This window comes from Mesocricetus auratus, unplaced genomic scaffold (genome assembly GCF_017639785.1).
Source record: "Mesocricetus auratus isolate SY011 unplaced genomic scaffold, BCM_Maur_2.0 Super-Scaffold_100023, whole genome shotgun sequence".
Classification (NCBI taxonomy): domain Eukaryota; kingdom Metazoa; phylum Chordata; class Mammalia; order Rodentia; family Cricetidae; genus Mesocricetus; species Mesocricetus auratus.
Window position 1 is genome coordinate 2,444,583 of NW_024429204.1, and position 18,963 is coordinate 2,463,545.

The 18,963-nt window shown below is 47.0% G+C and overlaps 1 protein-coding gene across 3 annotated transcripts in view; it reads left to right on the forward strand.

Annotated features, from left to right (window-relative positions):
- Vps13b (vacuolar protein sorting 13 homolog B) overlaps positions 1-18,963 on the forward strand; it is a 431,910-nt gene that overhangs the window by 351,134 nt on the left and 61,813 nt on the right. For 2 of the 3 annotated variants that reach the window (XM_040730363.1, XM_040730364.1), the window contains exon 42: positions 5,298-5,459. The exons of the other annotated variant lie outside the window; for it this stretch is intronic. In XM_040730363.1, coding sequence (XP_040586297.1) covers positions 5,298-5,459 — 162 coding nt within the window. The remainder of the gene's footprint in view (positions 1-5,297; positions 5,460-18,963) is intronic. 3 annotated transcript variants of the gene reach the window in all.

Sequence of the window (18,963 nt, forward strand, 5' to 3'; positions counted from 1 at the left end):
TCCCGTGGCAGGTACGAGGAGGTGCTGGGAGAGACCTGCTTCTATAAAAGTTTCCTGGGGACAAGAAAGAGAACGTGGGGGGAATTTTTATGAGAATAACTTGAGGGTCCTTATGGAAATGGTTTTCATGAAATAAATAGTTCTAATTTTTTAAAGTTCTCTAACCTAAAATGTTTATGAGAATTAGATTTTATAAAAATAAAATTTAATGTTCACTTTAGATGCATGAAGACCTGTACAAGACTAAGGAATTAATTGCTTGACTTGGTACTACAATAGCAAAGGGAAGGAAGATAACACATCTGGTTTATATTTTAAGTCTTTTTTAAGGGCATTCCATGGTTTTCTTGTTGCAAAGGACATGCGTAAAATAAGAGCTAGTGCGATCTAAATCTTTGCAGCTGGTTCAAATAGCAATGTGAAAAAAACTTCCATAGCTCCAATTTCTAGGGGGTTTTATATATATATATATATTTTGAACAATGCATTTAATAAAAAACAAACGTAGAAAATAGAAAAGAATTCTTGATAGAGCATTTAAACCCAGGACTTTTTTCCCCTTCGTATCAGGGCTTTATAAGAAGACTCACATGTACCAACTACTGCAAAATGGCCTTCAAAATACCAGTTTTCTTCCCGAGAAAAAAATTATTCTCCTAGACACAGCTATACACATAAGTAAAATATAGCACACAAATATTTGAATGTTTGAAACCACATCAAACTGCAAATGACTGACGGCTGACACAGTGCCTTGCAGGAATATCCCATTAAACAGAGCCATGTGTCACCCAGCAGATTGCTGACAGGTACACTCTGTGAATTGTTGGTTCTGATTTACACAGGGATTTGGCAATGTTAACATGCGCCACAAGAGGATATGCTTCTGTAATTGTTGCTGTAATTTTCTTGTTTCCTCCCATGTCAAGGGTACTTGCCACCAAGCTTTAGTGTGGTAGGCGTCGAGCCCTGTGTATTCTAAAGTAAATATGAAAGTACACTACTTTGAACTCAGAGGACATTCAGCATTGAAATGGGCTGGGAGGGGCTTACTGCATTCGCTATTTCTGTCCTGGATGTAGCTCGCTGTGTTTAGAAGGAAGTTTATTCTGAAACTTGAATTTTAGTGTATGTTTAATAATGCTGATATATGGTATAGTTATGGACAATGAGAAATGAATTTAATAAGTAGAACAAGAGATTTTAGTTCTCCGTCTACTTTTTAAAATCAGATTATTATCAGACATAGCTCGCCCTTCACTTTCAGGTCATAGGTGCAAAACTGACAGAACTTTACATCAGTTTCTGCTTTCTATGATTATAGAGTGCTCCCCACCCTGTCTCTCTCGCTCTCTCTCCTCTTCCTCTTCTCCCTCCTTCCCCTCCTCCTTTCCCTCCTCCGTGTGTGTGTGTGTGTGTGTGTGTGTGTGTGTGTGTGTGTGTAAAACGATGATGGTTTCTTCCATGAAACTAAATTAAGAACTGAAAACACCTCTTTCTTTTTGCTTTCTGCGTCAGTTTCCCAGATTTGAACAGTAGCTTTAGATGGAGGTCACACTCACGTGTTTCCCTTATACCAAACGTCATCTCTCCCATGCAGACTCCTGCTCAACGTGACAGGAACTTGAAATATGAATAAGCCGTCTTTTAGCTACACGTCCTTGCAAGCATTCTGGGTCTTAGTGTAGATGATGTCACATAAGCGAATATACATGTTTTTATATAACAGAATCTAAAGCATCCCAAGAAATGTTGAAACTTATAAACTCCATAGATGAAGGCGCAGTTGAGAAACACTTCCCCAAGGCCCTCAAGTATTCTTTAGAAAAATGTAAACAACCCCTTTTTGTTCTTTAATTTACATTTTCCCCCTAAAACCTTCATCATTTATTAAACCCTCATCAGGTTTTAGGAATGAGGAGGAGCAAGGATACAATGTTTTTTCAACCTCCATCTGGTAACTTAACCTCTGCATTGAGACTGATCGCAGTTCATCGCCATGAAAACTGAATTTTAACCTCAGGGTGCGCAGCCGAGTGGGAATTGCAGCCAGGCCCTTTCCTTCACGTTTGTACTCTTGCATGGAAAGGAGAGAGAGATGTTTACATGGAGAGCAGTTTATTTTGATTATATAATACCAAGTGGAAAAACCTCATCAGAACTAATCCCACACTGTGATTCAGGTCTGATTAAAGCTTTTAGGTAAATGCATTAAGTAGGATTGGGTAGGGCAGGCCTAAACAGCAAGAGCTGGACACTCAGAGAGGAAGATCACTCGAAGAAACCCTTCCAAAACTGACCGTCTAAATTCACCTTTTACCTGTTTTCCTAGTTTTTATAAAGTCAGCATGTTTTGCCACTATAATTATTAATGTTAGCCTAGGGTGTGGTTCATCGGCAGAGCGTTTCCTGGTGTGCACCTGGCCCTGGGTTCAATTCCCAGCACAATCAGAAAACATACACTGCTTGTTTTCGTTGTTTGTTTCCTAAATGTTTGTTGAGTACTCAAGCGTCGGGAATTACGAGGAGTATTGGAGGTAAACGTGTAAAGGATCCAGGTCCTGGCCCTTCCCACAGGCAGCAAGCATAGCCTCCAGTAGCGGGCAAACTAACAAGTCACGTCAACATCAAACAGGGAGGCCTGCCCAGGCCAGGGGAGGTCTCAGAAAGCTGCTTTGAGGCACTGGCATTACACACAGGAATCTGTGTGGTAGAATATTATTTTAAGGTGTGTGACTTTTGTTTATGCTGCATTTGTTTAACTTGGTGAAGCTGTGAGTCTTTACCTGTCTACAACATCTGGGGATCTAATAAAGAGCTGAACGGCCAATAGCGAGGCAGGAGCAAGGCTGGGCGGGGCTGGCAGACAGAGAGGATAAATTGAAGGAGGAAGGAGGAGGAGGAGGAGCAAGAAGAGAAAAAGGAGAGGAGGAACATCAGGGGCTAACCACCCAGCCACCCACAGAGTAAGAGTGAAAGTAAGATATACAAGAAATAGAGAAAGGTAAAAGCCCAGAAGCAAGAGATAGATGGGTTAACTTAAGAAAAGCCGGCTAGCAACAAGCCAATCTAAGGCCAGGCATTTATAAGAAATAATAAGCCTCCATGTGTGATTTATTTGGGAGCTGGGTGGCAGGCCCCCTAAAAAGCCAAAAAGAAGTAAAACATCACACAACAAACCTGCAAGCTGAGTACAAGCGAGGTGAACCAACAAGAGGTCCCAGCGGAGGGACGGGCCTGGGCCAGGAAGCAGCTGACATTTGACTGAATGAAGGGGTTGAGGGGAGCGTGCAGTTCCTGGGGAAAGGCAGGCGGCATCTGAAGCTCAACAGCAGGGCCTGTCTTCAGCTCAGGGCTAACGGGGAAAGCCGTGCCAGCGAGCATTCACGGCTGCAAGTGTCTGTCAAGCTGGGTTCTACACCGTAAGAACTGAGGAAGAAAGAAGTGATTGCGATAATGTTGGTAGTGTAACGGCGGTTGTGGTAATGTTGGTAGTGTAACGGTGGTTGTGGTAATGTTGGTAGTGTAACGGCGGTTGTGGTAGAGGTTGTGGTAATGTTGGTAGTGTAACGGCGGTTGTGGTAGAGGTTGTGGTAATGTTGGTAGTGTAACGGCGGTTGTGGTAGAGGTTGTGGTAATGTTGGTAGTGTAACGGCGGTTGTGGTAGAGGTTGTGGTAATGTTGGTAGTGTAACGGCGGTTGTGGTAGTGGTTGTGGTAATGTTGGTAGTGTAACGGCGGTTGTGGTAGAGGTTGTGGTAATGTTGGTAGTGTAACGGCGGTTGTGGTAGAGGTTGTGGTAATGTTGGTAGTGTAACGGCGGTTGTGGTAGTGGTTGTGGTAATGTTGGTAGTGTAACGGCAGTTGTGGTAATGTTGGTAGTGTAACGGCGGTTGTGGTAGAGGTTGTGGTAATGTTGGTAGTGTAACGGCGGTTGTGGTAGAGGTTGTGGTAATGTTGGTAGTGTAACGGCGGTTGTGGTTGTGATAGAGGTGGCGGTAATGTTGGTAGCGACAGTGGTTGTTGTAGTAGTGGTCTTCAAGGGTGCCTGGAGAATGAGTCCTGTTAAGGCCCCCAAACTATAGAGCACACACCTTGGGAGTGTTCTGCATGACTGGGGTTGGGTTCTGTTTCCCACAACTCTTTGCTGACGGAGTCGTGGATCTGGTCTCTGGCTGCCTGGGTACCACTGACATTCATCCGTACGTACACTCCTTGGGCTTCATGCTTCCCGGTCCCTTGGGCCATCCTCCTTCTGAGTTACCACACTCTTTACTTCCCCTCCCCTCAGAAAAGGAGCAAACTGATGCTGGCCAGAAAATAGAGGCCCAGTAGAAAAGTGTCTTCTAAGTGTTACCTCCCTTTACCTGCAAATCCATTAGCTACCTGGAAGTTTCCTTATATCCTCAAGGTGATACCTTTCTTAGTGGCACCTTTAGTGTCCCAGAAACATTCTGCTTGTTTTTAAGTCACAACCTGGGTGATAAAAACAGTTGCAGCCAGTGTTTTGATGTCAGAGCAGCCAGTAGGGACTCTTTAGGCTGAGAAACAGGTATCAGCATAGAAACCTAGTACTAATCAGATGAGCCTTTGCTGTTTAATGGAGCATATTAGCTACTGAGCTATTTGTTGAATGAAGCAGATACTGGGAACTTTTTCAGCTCACGTTATTCCTCTTAAAAACTGCAACTTGGCCATTAAATGGATCCTGGAGTTGATGTGTTTTCTATGTTCAGCCTCTTAACAATAGAGGGAAAGTTATGGTTTTATTTATATCTCTTCCTGAGCAGATTTATACACACACACACACAACACACACACACACACACACACACACACACACACACACACACACACACACACACACACACACCCTCTTAAGGATCCCAGGGTCATAGTAACCTAAATGTTTCTTACTTTCTGTAGGGTTCAAGCTGTGGCTTTGGTAATTGGCCTTGATTGTGGAGTTTGAGGGCTGGGAACATGGTAACTCTAGCCTCTGGTACTCTGCTCAGAAATGTTAAATGTTTGTGGATCCCATTGTTCTTTTCCTCTCCTGTGTGCGTGATTTGTTTTGTGGGAGAATAAATTGAAACACATTCCTGGAACGTTCAATGTCTTTAAGGTATTTTTGTTATGCTTATCCTGAAAGTATAGACTGTTTCTCTGCACCAGAGCTAATGACAACAGGTCCTTTAACATTTGTGTGCCGTAGCAATGGCCACTGGGCAGACAGCTGCCAAACATCTTGCAATTAATCTGATACACACATTGGCTTTCATATTCTTTTTCTTCCAGAACAAATACCCTGAGGCGGAGGAGTTGGTCTTCAGCCACTTTGTGATCTGCAACGACACACAGGAGACCCTGCGGTTTGGCCAGGTGGACACCGATGAAAATATTCTGCTGGCGAGCCTCCACAGCCACCAGTACAGCTGGCGCTCCCACAAATCCCCACAGGTATCCGCAAAGCAGTCTCACAAACAGCCATTGTTCAGGCCTGGGGCTTGTTTATTCTGCACTGACGTGTGTCCGGTTATCTCCCAGTGGAGTGGCATCCACTGGAAGCCCAGGAATGTTCAGAAGCCATGCTTCCCTCCCGGTGAGCCTGGGTGCCACTCAGGAAAGAGAGAGGCCTCTGGAGCTAATGCACGGAGGTCTGGGTCCTGTGCTGGGGAAGCGCCTGCACCTTCTGGGCTTTGGTTCCGGCATCTGCGGAGTGGGGATGCACAGGCCCTGATCTGTAGAAGGTGCTGGGTGCCGCCTCGTGTGCAGTCTGCGTATGCACTGAGCCTGTTACCCATTTGTGTGCTCAGAGTTCCTGTGTGTGCAGCCTTGGACCAGTACAGGCTTGCCAGTAGCAGTGCGGAGACAGAGAGGCACAGTGTGTGACTTCAGGGCCAGCTCGGGATCATGCAGCTACTCTAATGACAAACCATGCCCCGGGGAGCACTGAGAAAAGACAGGCAAAGGATGTGTGTTTCCCAAGCGGGAGGACTCCACTTTCCAGTCACTTTACATGCGGGTGATTAGAGGCGCGCCCTGCAGGGATGCTCTGAGGATGAATTAAATGCAAAGACGTGGTCTTAAATGAGAAAAAGAAAGCCTAGGAAGCATTCTCAAGAATAGTAAATTTCTAAAACTCTGGGTAATAAACTACTATCTGCTTGTGATTAAAAGTAAGTCACTAGCTTAGAGACCATGTTTTCCCATGTGGTCCATAGGTCTGCTCCTCCCTCAGGCTCCGCCTTTCCACTTCTCTCCTCTGTACCCCAAAGAGCTCGATTCTTATCTTCTATTTATTTTGAGTTTTTTTTTCACATGAAATCACCCCACTGTTATAGTAATTTGGAAACATAGATATATGAAATATTCTTTATCTAAATATCCTAATTTTAAATCTAACTAATGTGACAGGACTTTAAAACTCTAAGCTTTTGAGATATAAATTCTCTTCTTGGAGATTTGTTTTTACTATGTTTAATTCTGTGTGTGGGAGTGAGTAGGTGTGTGTATTTGAGTCCGGGTACCCACAGATGCCAGAAGCGTAGGATACCCTGGAGATGGAGTTACATACAGTCATGAGCTGCCTAGCTTAGACCCTGGGAACCGAACTCTGGAAGAACAATGCATTCCCTTAACCACAGAACCCTCTCTCCAGTGCCTTGTAGTATAAATTCTTACAAAAGCTCTCACACAATATGATATTGCACTCATAACTATATCCTAAATCATACATGTTTTCCATTTTTCCTCTTGAAAATGTTCCAGGTTAGTTTTCATTTATCCTGTGTGACATGATAGACATTGCATTTATTTCAAATTTTTCCTTTCGCCAGCTTTTTCTTATTGGTTGCAGAAGTTAGCAGCATACAGTTAACATACCCAGAACAAAGGCTTTTACCCATGCATTGCCAACTGTATCAACACTAGCTGAACAGGCTTTTAAGCCCTTTAAGTTTTCATGGTCACTGCATGCCCCGCAATACACTACCAAAGGCAGGAAGTAAGTAAGCCTCAGAGTAGCTACAATAACGTGCGGCTGTGTACTCTAGGATCACCTCACCCACACGGCCAACCGTGGGGCCCAGCTGACGGCGCAGAGCAGAGGACGCTCAGCCCTCTGCAGACACACCCCACCCCACCCTCTGCAGACACACCCCACCCCACCCTCTGCAGAGTCACACCCACCCCACCCTCTGCAGACACACCCCACCCTCTGCAGACACACCCCACCCCACCCTCTGCAGAGTCACACCCACCCCACCCTCTGCAGAGTCACACCCACCCCACCCTCTGCAGAGTCACACCCACCCCACCCTCTGCAGACACACCCCACCCCACCCTCTGCAGAGTCACACCCACCCCACCCTCTGCAGACACACCCCACCCTCTGCAGACACACCCCACCCCACCCTCTGCAGAGTCACACCCACCCCACCCTCTGCAGAGTCACACCCACCCCACCCTCTGCAGACACACCCCACCCCACCCTCTGCAGAGTCACACCCCACCCCACCCTCTGCAGACACACCCCACCCCACCCTCTGCAGACACACTCCACCCTCTGCAGACACACCCCACCACACCCTCTGCAGACACACCCCACCCCACCCTCTGCAGAGTCAGACACACCCCACCCCACCCTCTGCAGACACACCCCACCCTCTGCAGACACACCCCACCCCACCCTCTGCAGACACACCCCACCCCACCCTCTGCAGACACACCCCACCCCACCCTCTGCAGACACACCCCACCCCACCCTCTGCAGAGTCACACCCACCCCACCCTCTACAGAGTCACACCCCACCACACCCTCTGCAGAGTCACACCCACCCCACCCTCTGCAGACACACCCCACCCTCTGCAGACACCCCACCCCACCCTCTGCAGACACACCCCACCCCACCCTCTGCAGACACACCCCACCCCACCCTCTGCAGACACACCCCACCCTCTGCAGAGTCACACCCCACCCTCTGCAGACACACCCACCCCACCCTCTGCAGACACACCCCACCCTCTGCAGACACACCCACCCCACCCTCTGCAGACACATCCCACCCTCTGCAGAGTCACACCCCACCCTCTGCAGACACACACACCCCACCCTCTGCAGACACACCCCACCCTCTGCAGACACACCCCACCACACCCTCTGCAGAGTCACACCCCACCACACCCTCTGCAGACACACCCCACCCTCTGCAGACACACCCCACCCTCTGCAGACACACCCCACCCTCTGCAGACACACCCCACCCTCTGCAGACACACCCCACCCTCTGCAGACACACCCCACCCTCTGCAGACACACCCCACCCCACCCTCTGCAGAGTCACATATGCTATCCATATTTTAAATATAAGGGAACTTTTTTCTTTTTAGAGGGGGATTTATTTCTTAATTAGTTTATATATGTAATTTTATACCCACAACCCTATCTTCTCCCCCTTGTATTTTGGCTGTATAATTCAACTGTTAAACTAGCCAAGCTGTGAGGTTTGAAGAAAAGGGCTGAGAAATCTGATACAGCACCATGTAAGCCTAAGGCCAACACAATAGTGGATTCTTGGTCCAGGTATGAACCCTTGCAAACGGGTTAACTGGGTCACCAGACTTAACTTGTGTAACTTTTAACTTCCATAAATTAAGCTCACACAAAACATTGCCTTTAACCAGGTGTGGTGGCACACCTGTAATCGCAGCACTCAGGAGGTTGAGGCAGGAGGATCAGGAAACTCAAACCATTCTCCATTACATAGGAGTTCAAGGCCAGTCTGAGCCGAGTGAAACCCTGTCCCAACCCCATCCTCATCCAAAAACAGGAAACTTCAAGTTTAATCAGACCCCTTAAGAAAAAAAAAGATGTCCTTTTTATGTTTCTATGTATGCTGAAATGTGTTTTAAGACCTCTGAAGCCAGAGGCTGTAATGGGCCCAGAGGGTGCTCGTGGAATTCCTAAGGTCCTCAACAGTGCAGGCTGCGATGCTCAGTGAGAGGGTCCGTCTGAGCTCAGATCAGAAAAGCCAGCCACTTAACTTGTAGCTGCACCTGGAGCTCGTCATAGATGCACAAGTGAGCAAAATGTTCCTTTCCAGATTCCAAGTCACATCCTGGGCTGCCCAGCAAGCTTGGCCTTAGAAACATTGTGTCTGCCTGTTTATGCAACCCCGGGTATTAGTCAGTTCATAGTCTCCGGGAGAATTTCTAAAGTTCATTGAGCTCAACTCCACTAAACAATGCAGCTTATATTGCAGAGATCAAGAAAGAGGCAGTGACACCTGGGAAGGCTTCAAAAGGTCAGGGTATTTAAGAACCACACAGAAGGTTGCTAACAACATTGAATCCCAGTAGGACGAGAAGAAACATGGACATAACTGGTCTCAGAAATCCTAAGCCGAGGAACCTTTTAGGCCTGAGAAGTCATTAACTCCCCGTACAGTTTCTAACACATGCTCTGAGGCCGAATCACTTAGAATGTTGGACATGCCACAACAATTTCTTGCCTAAGCAAACAAAAGAACAGAAGTGCTTCTTAGGGAATAATTGGACATTCTCATTCACACAGAATTGTAGATGCCACCTCCAAGGACTTGCAAATATCTGAGTTCAGCACCAGACAGGCTGGGTGACCACAACAGCCATCAAGGAGCTGGTGTTCAAAGTGTTTCATGCTATACTGAGTTGAACCTAGCTCTGGAAGTGTAAGTTCGTGGCTTCTTCCCAAGATATGAGCAAGTGTCTGCAGATCAAAGATAAGGGAAACCTTGTCTGTTTTAAGCAAACTAGGCTGAGCAACACCTCCATAACTGTGGGGACTCGTGGATAAGCCATCAAAAACAACTTCCTTTCCTGCTAATCTCTTGAAATATGAATACCTCTGCTCTGTGTGTAAGAGTTCATACTTCTTTTTACCTTCAAAAGGCACAATTTATGAATTGTGCACGTTTTTAGAAGCATAAAATTCCAAGTAGCAGTGATTTAGATTGTTTTGGGGAAAAGATTTATTTTTATTTCGTGTGTGTGTGTGTGTGTGTGTGTGTGTGTATGTGTGTAGCATTGTAAGCGGTGTTGCCCTCAGAGGTCAGAAGAGGGTGTTGGATGTACTGACTAGAATGAAGGGTGATTACTAACCACTGTGTGGGTGCTGAGAACCGAGCCCTGGTCATTGCCTCAGCCCCACAGTCACATAATTTTAGTAATTAAATCAAACAAGGTAAGGGGGGTCACTCTAGAGAGTGTATATACAGCAACAAGATATTTCATTGCAATGAATGCAAAAGTGGTTTATAAGCTCATGAAAATAACACATCTTTTAAATTGTAAAATGTAGCTAAGTAAGAACTAATTTTGATGACCAGCACAGCATCTTGCAAAATATTCAATAAGCAGACATAGTACCAAAAATATAAACCTACACTAAAGGTGGGGTTTGGCAAATGTTCTCTAAAGGACTGGGTGATAGGCTAAGGTTTGATTTACAGTTCTTCTCACTCTGACCTTGGTGATGTTCTCATCACTCCAAAACCTGGCAAAAATTCTCAGAAACTTGAGAGATGGTAAGTACCGGTGTAACTCACCAGTAAACATGCTCGTGGAATAGCAGTGAAGTATTTGTTATTCTCACTCTGTGCCCAGTAGGTATATAAGCTTTAGGAAGTTCTCTAGTTCCCTTTGGGGGATGTAGAAATACTTTAAGGTGAAATATGATCATTTTTCCATTTTCTTAAAACAAGGCATTGTGTTTTGAATACAACACTGTCTTTTTCTTCTGATTTTAAAGACAGGGTTTCTCTGTGTAGTCCTGGCTGTCCTGGAACTCACTCTGTAGACCAGGCTACCCTGAAATTCAGAGATCCGCCTGTCTCTACCTCCTAAGTGCTGGGATTAAAGGTGTGCTCCACGCCTGTCTGGCTCAAGACTGTTCCAAAATCCCAGCCAATTGTCCATTTTGTGAACTGTACCTCCTGTTCAGAGGCCACTCTTTCTGAATGCAGTCAAAATGAAGGGATTTATAGATACAATTATGGTTCTAGAGTAGCTGGTTTTTAATTAACGCTGGGTGGGCCTAATTCATCAGGTAAGAGCCATGAGTCTTGAAAACTTTGTGAAGGGAGAAATAAGGGTCTGGCTACCTTGTGGGAGCAAAACCCATCATGGCGGTACCTGCAGTATGGCAGATGGGCAGTGAGCTCGCTGCAAAAGCCAGACAAACATGGAAGTGACTGCTAGTGCCAGCCAGTGAGGCCACAGCCTTCATCATAAGGCCACAGCCGGAACAGTCTCAGAATGCGGTCCTCTCTGTGTCTAGCTTCCAAGTAAGGAGATCGTCCAGCTGACACTGTCCTCACTCTCGTAGTCCAGGTGACACTGTATCCTCACTCTCATAGTCCAGCTGACACTGTCCTCACGCTCATACTCCAGCTGACACTGTCCTCACTCTCGTAGTCCAGCTGACACTGTCCTCACTCTCGTAGTCCAGCTGACACTGTATCCTCACTCTCATAGTCCAGCTGACACTGTCCTCACGCTCATACTCCAGCTGACACTGTCCTCACTCTCGTAGTCCAGCTGACACTGTGTCCTCACTCTCGTAGTCCAGCTGACACTGTATCCTCACTCTCGTAGTCCAGCTGACACTGTCCTCCGTCTCGTAGTCCAGCTGACACTGAAAGACCCCAAAAGGGATACTTTCACGGAAGGGAGACCCGAACCCAAGGAACAGCGAGACCACGAGCTTGGATGCAACAGCAAGAGGCATTATTGGTAACACACGGGTACCCGGGCGTCTCAGTCTCGGGAACTGAGAGCCCCGAGCTGGGGACTCAGGGGTTCTTTTATAGCAAAAAGTGCGGTACAGAAGCCAGAAGCCTAGTAACAGGACCCTGATTGGGCAATTTAAATGAGGCTAGGGCTCAGAGCGCGGGCAATCGAGGTTTTTCTTGGAACTCAAGTCTTGGCCCTATCCGAGGAACAATCGGTCTCTGTGTTTGCTTAACCTTGCTGAGCTGGCCATCTGGTCGCCCGCAGATATCTCTGTGTTTGTTTAACCTTGCTGAGCTGGCCATCCGGCCGCCCGCAGATATCTTGTTTGACACCCGGCAGCCTGTGTCCTTGGGCTGAGCTCCCTTCTGATAGGCAATGACTATGCAGCTGTGGGGGAACGGAATTTTCCATAAGCCTCAGCTGCCTGTTTAGACTGGGCCAGGGTCTTTCAACACTGTCCTCACTCTCATACTCCAGCTGACACTGTCCTCACTCTCGTAGTCCAGCTGACACTGTCCTCACTCTCGTAGTCCAGCTGACACTGTCCTCACTCTCATACTCCAGCTGACACTGTCCTCACTCTCGTAGTCCAGCTGACACTGTCCTCACTCTCGTAGTCCAGGTGACACTGTCCTCAGTCTCGTAGTCCAGCTGACACTGTATCCTCACTCTCGTAGTCCAGCTGACACTGTCCTCACTCTCATACTCCAGCTGACACTGTCCTCACTCTAATAATCCAGCTGACACTGTCCTCACTCTCATAGTCCAGCTGACACTGTCCTCACTCTCATACTCCAGCTGACACTGTCCTCACTCTCGTAGTCCAGCTGACACTGTCCTCACTCTCATAGTCCAGCTGACACTGTCCTCACTCTCATAGTCCAGCTGACACTGTCCTCACTCTCATAGTCCAGCTGACACTGTCCTCACTCTCATAGTCCAGCTGACACTGTCCTCACTCTCATACTCCAGCTGACACTGTATCCTCACTGTCATAGTCCAGCTGACACTGTATCCTCACTCTCGTAGTCCAGCTGACACTGTCCTCACTCTCGTAGTCCAGCTGACACTGTCCTCACTCTCGTAGTCCAGCTGACACTGTCCTCACTCTCGTAGTCCAGCTGACACTGTCCTCACTCTCGTAGTCCAGCTGACACTGTCCTCACTCTCGTAGTCCAGCTGACACTGTCCTCACTCTCGTAGTCCAGCTGACACTGTCCTCACTCTCGTAGTCCAGCTGACACTGTACTCACTCTCGTAGTCCAGCTGACACTGTCCTCACTCTCGTAGTCCAGCTGACACTGTCCTCACTCTCGTAGTCCAGCTGACACTGTCCTCACTCTCATAGTCCAGCTGACACTGTCCTCACTCTCGTAGTCCAGCTGACACTGTCCTCACTCTCGTAGTCCAGCTGACACTGTCCTCACTCTCATAGTCCAGCTGACACTGTACTCACTCTCGTAGTCCAGCTGACACTGTCCTCACTCTCATAGTCCAGCTGACACTGTCCTCACTCTCGTAGTCCAGCTGACACTGTCCTCACTCTCGTAGTCCAGCTGACACTGTATACTTGCTCTTGTGACACTGACCAGAAGACACGGCCAATCCTGCTGCCTCCCAACTTGCAGAATAAATGGGTGTCGTTCAGACCTCTAGATGTTGTGTCATTTGTCACTTGTCAGTTGAAATGTGGTAGAACGAATACATTGGTCAGCTGGAAGATACAGATGAGAAAGCATCCAATCTGAAAAAGAAAGGAGACCCAAGCACAGTGATTAGAATCACGGAGACTCTGGGAAATTTTCCCAGCATATGAGTACTTGTAATTCCTAAGTGGCAGAGAGGGTAAAGGACACAAAGCATTGTCCTAGAAAACATCCCATGTGTTTTAAAAGATGGACGTTTACAGGTCTAGTTGCTCAGAAAATCTCCAGACACAAGCAGACACATGATGAAACCACTAGAAACCAAATCAGAGAAGAAGAACAGCAGCCACAGGAAAACGGCACCGGTGACAAGGGCAGCAGGGATCCCCACAGGCTTGACGCTGTAAGAGGCCAGGGGCGGAATCACAGCTTTGCCGTGCCAGGAACTCTGGTTTGGTGGAAGTCTGTATGGTGTGTGGCAGGTTAAAATTAGCAGGATTTAACTGTGCTCATGAGAAGAGGATTCTTGTTTGCCTTGCGCTTGGAGGGGACAGTCCCCCATGACAGAGCTGAGAAAAAAAATAGTGTCCACAGAAACAGAAAAACCCTAAAAAATGTTTGGATACCTTGAGATGTGGGTTGCTTTGGTGTGCAGGAAAAGGAATATTTGAAGGAAAACACACACTTGAAACATGAAATGCCAAGTTCCACTCCTAAGACAATGACAAGTATCAGTTTCCTCATTTCTCAACACTTCTGGTTTCTCTTCTGCCAAATTGAAAGGTTATTTTGAATAATCCATACCCAAAAAATGACAATGAGACCTGGTCTTTTTAACCATAGCTTCTCTTCCCCTCTGCCTTTTAAACTGGATTTCCAGGCTGTCTTAGTTGGAGTTTCCATTGCCTTGATAAAACCCTGAACAGAAGAGCAGCTAAGGGAGGAAAGGGTTTCCTGCCACTCCCAGCCGAGGGAAGTCAGGGCTGGAACTGGAGGAGGAACGGAAGCGGAAGCCATGGAGGACCCCTGCTTGGTGACTTACTCCTCCTGGCTTGCTCAGTCTGTTCTCTTCTACGCCCCAGAACCTCCTGCCCACGAGCAGCAGCATCCACAAGGGGCTGGACCCTCCCACATTAATTATTACCCAAGAAAATGCCCCACAGGCCAGTCTTACGGAGGCGTTTTCTCAATTGACCTTCCCTCCTCTTGGGGTAGTCTAGATGGACACATAGAATAGACGTGTTCCTATGTCAGAGTCTGCAATGCAACACCACAGTCACCAGAGCAGTGGTTCTCAACCTGTGGGTCATGACCCCTGTGACGGACTTCTCTCTCCAGAAGTATTTTAATTACAATCCACAACAGTAGCAAAATTAGTTATGAAGTAGCAACAAAAGCAATTTTATGGTTGGGGTCACCACAACTTGAGGAACTGTATTAAAGGGTCGCATCAGGAGGAAGGTTGAGAACACTGCTCTAGAGATTCAGATTTGCCTATCATCAGTGTCTAGGCAGCAATGGGCTGTCTAACAAATCCCCAGGGGAGTGCAAGGAGAGTAAGACCTTTGGTACCCAGTGCTCCTTACAGGACAACATGTATGAGGGTGTGGGCAGAGGAGAACCCCTGTGTGTGCTCCTGTTGAGGCCTGGAGATACGCAGGGGCCACGGGAAAAGAGGAACTCTGAAACCCCACCAGGCAAGCACTGGGCATTTCTTCACTCTAGTCCACATATTCTGTTAGGCAGGGATTCTCCATGGCTCGTAGCTTAAGGAGCTTGGCTGTAGCTTCTGCACCATCCATCTTTTTCTAGGATGCTTGCAGAATTTTGAAAGCCTGAAGACCCTTTGTCTCGTACCCTGTCTCCTTGAGTCTAAGGTGACAATGTTCCTGACAATATAATCCTTTAAACGACTTTGTGGGCCACCCATTGACTGTATTGAGGATCACTATGTTAGGAAATTAAACGCACAAGTCTCTCCCAGAAAAGCCCTTCTGAAATCCTGCTCTACCGACAGTGCTATAGGACATTACTCTTAATCGTCTGAGCTCCTTTTGTCTGTGTAGTTCCCTGAGACAGCAACTGCAATATGCCTGTGGCCTTAATGAAGAGTATTATAGGCAAACTCTCCGTGTTATCTCTATGCCACTTTCCCTAGCCATGTCCTGCCTTTGATTTTAGCCTGGGAGCGATTACTTTTCCATTTGATAAAGCTGGGAGCTTTCAGAACTATCCAATTCTGGCCTCCTTTTATCTAACAATTGTTCCTGAATCTCATGCAACCCTCTTGTATTTCAGCATGAACAGGAGGCAGAAGCTAGGAGGCTCTTCAGCACTGTCTGGAAACCTTAGCAGTTATCCCTTGACTTTTGTTATATTACATTTTTTAATTAGAAACAAGCTTGCTTCACATGTCAATCCCAGCTCCCTCTCCTACCCTCCTCCCGCACCCCCCCCCAGCTCCCCCCAGCCTTCTACCGTATCCCCACTCCCTTCCCCATAGGGGATCTCCAGAGTCTGTCATTTCATTCAGGGCAGGGCCTCGTCCCTCCCCCTAGAGTCCAGGTTGAGAGAGCATCCCTCATTGTGGTGTGGACACACCAAGTCCATTCGTTTGCCAGGAATAAACACTGATCTACTGCCCAGGGCCCCATAGGTTATCCAGGCCTCTTCACTGACACCCACTTTCGGGGGGGTTTTAAGCCCATTTGCTACTTTGTGTGACACTGTAGGGAACGTCCTGCTACCTCCCAGCAGATATCTCTTTCCACTTCCCTCAGCCCCAGCCCCTGCTCGTCTTCTCTTAGGAATCCACTGATCTTTCTTGTGTCTTAGAGATTGTATTACTCGTGCTCCAAACTCCCTCCTACACCTTTGGCTTTTGTTACAAGAGCACCAGCTTGTAAATAGCAAAATCTGTCTTACTTGTTTGTCTATTGCTATCTTCCAAGTTATCATAAAACTTGACTACCTAAAACAATACGCATTTATATCTCAAAGGTTTTCATTTTTTTTTCATCAGGAATTTCAGGACTAGGCTAATAGTTATAACTCAGGGTCTGAAAACACTGTAAGTAAGACTTAAACCAGAACTGAAGCACAACTGTCTGAGAGTTTGACTGGGCTTCAGGATTGGCATCCTAAGTGGTGGCTCACATAGCTCAAGGCAGGAGGTTCCAGGCACTCCCTTCAAGGGTGGTTGCTTGTGTATTCTCTTGATGTGGTAATCAGTTTCCCCTCGTAAGGAGTCCAAGACAACGAGGCAGAAGCCAGTGCTCACGCATAAGCTTAGGAGGCACTATGATTTCCGTAACATCATGGGGATAACACAAATCAAGCCTCCGTAATGTGGAAAGGATTACACAGATAACAAAAACCAAGCATCGTTAGACCGCTTTAGAAATGAGCTTGTAATAGTTACCAGTAGCAGAATAGGTGGGGGACAGGCTGAAGAATGGGATCTGTCCAGGGGGGAATAAGATGTATAATACTAAAAATAAGATGTAGTAGGAAAACTAGGACATACTGGTATTTTGAAGGTCAGGAAGGAAGAGTTGGGGAGATGCCTCACTTAGGTAAAGTGTGTGGCTGGCATGTAAGCATTAAGAACCTGTGTGTTTCTAGCGCCCATGCTTAAAAACAAAAGTTAAAACCTGAGTACAGTGCATGTGCCTGTAACTTCAGTGCTAGGTAGGTGCAGACAAAGGGAATCCCTGAGGCTTAGTGGCCAGCAGGCCTAGCCAACTGACTGACGAGCACCAGGTACAATGACAGACCCTGTCTCAAGAAAATGAAGTGAAGAACCATGCAGGAAGTCACCTAACATTGACCTCTGGCTTCCTCACATGCATGCACACATGTACACACATACCAAAAAAGAAAAAAGAGTGAGAAAAGAGGGAGTTTAGCGGGATAGCGTTATCACTGCTGTTGGACGGGAGGCTGCGTGATGCAGAACTGAAAAGACTGTTGCATTGACACTTAGGACGTCCGTGATGGCTTGGTGGCTGAAAGAAAGCCCCTTGTGTGGAAAGATGAGGTGGAAGCCATCCTAGGGGCTGAGAAATGGGTGGAGACTGAGAGGGCGGGGCGGATGAGGCTGGGGTTTGCGCTTGTTTGGGTGCTTGGTTTCATGCTTTTGTTGCTCTTTTTAGAAATCTTATTTGGAGATTAGACAACAAAAATTGCAATGCCAGGGAGGATTTTAAACAAATATAAGCATCTTATATGAAAAGAAACTGTAAGGAGATTGATGGTGTAGAGTAGAGAAATAACTAGCAGTAAACATAAGGACTTAGAAAAGAGGAAATTCCCAATGTTAGCCACAGGCTGACCGTGAATGGTGTCTTAGTTGGGTTTTTATTGCTGTGAAGAGACACCTTGATCACAGCAACTCTTATAAACAAAACATTTAATTGGGATGACTCCCTTCTAGTTTCAAAGGTTTGGCCCCTTATCATGACGGAGCATGGCAGCTTGCAGGCAAACATGGTGCTGGAGTAGTGGCTGAGAGTCCTGCATCTTACAGGCAACAGGAAGTCCACTGGCACACTGGGCAATATCCTGAGCATGGGAAACCTCAAAGCCCGCCCCCCCCAGTGACACACTTCCTCTATCAAGGCCACACCTCCTAACAGTGCCACTCCCTATGAGATTATGGGGGCCAGTTACATTCAAACAGCAGAAGAAGTCCACAGCAGATACCTATTGTTTACTGCTTAGTAAACTACTCAAGGCATAATGCCTTCAGACCCTCCCCAGTCCATGAGTCTGAGAGAGATCTAGAGCCACTCCAACAGAGACTTTGCTGCTCATCAGGGTTCACTCTTGAGATCATGGTCAGCCTGAAAGGCAGCAGGTGCTGAGCGATGGCCTCATGAGCCACATCCTTGGTAGTAGATGGGATATTGACCAGGCTGTGTTGGTTCTCTGGCATGCACAGAATTTTCCACACGGCAAAATTGTCCTGGGATAGCAAGCAGACTGCGTTGTCTCTTGAATCTCAGCTAGGAACTCTAGGTATCATCCTGACACGTTGGGCAGAGCATGTTCCAAAATGAGGCTGGCAAGGAGCCCACACAGATGGTTTGAGGCCATTTACCATCTAAAAGGGCCTCTTCCTCGTCTGAGGTCAGCGAAACAGGTCAAGTTGGAGTGGGTTTCCCCAGAGGGACAGGGAGGAGAGGCATCGAAGACTGTAATAATGCTGGCATGCTTTGAGATTAGCCTTCAGTAGACACTTAGCTGACACTGAGGGTTCTCAGTAACTTTTCTACTAGTTCTCAAGACCAAAGCCTGACGTCCTAACTTAACAACCCTACGCCATAAACCCTGCTTCTGGGTGGCTCACAAAGACAGTGATATAGAAGGGGGCCAGGTAAATGCTTCAAGTGGTGCCGACCTCCAGGTCCAAATGCATGTCCATGTTCCCACACTCTTGTTTAATCTTCTGTGTTTATTCTGTCAAAATAACTACATACCATAAACTGAAACTCTGTAGAATAATTCCTAAATGTTGTGTATTAAAAGTAGACTTCACTGCACGT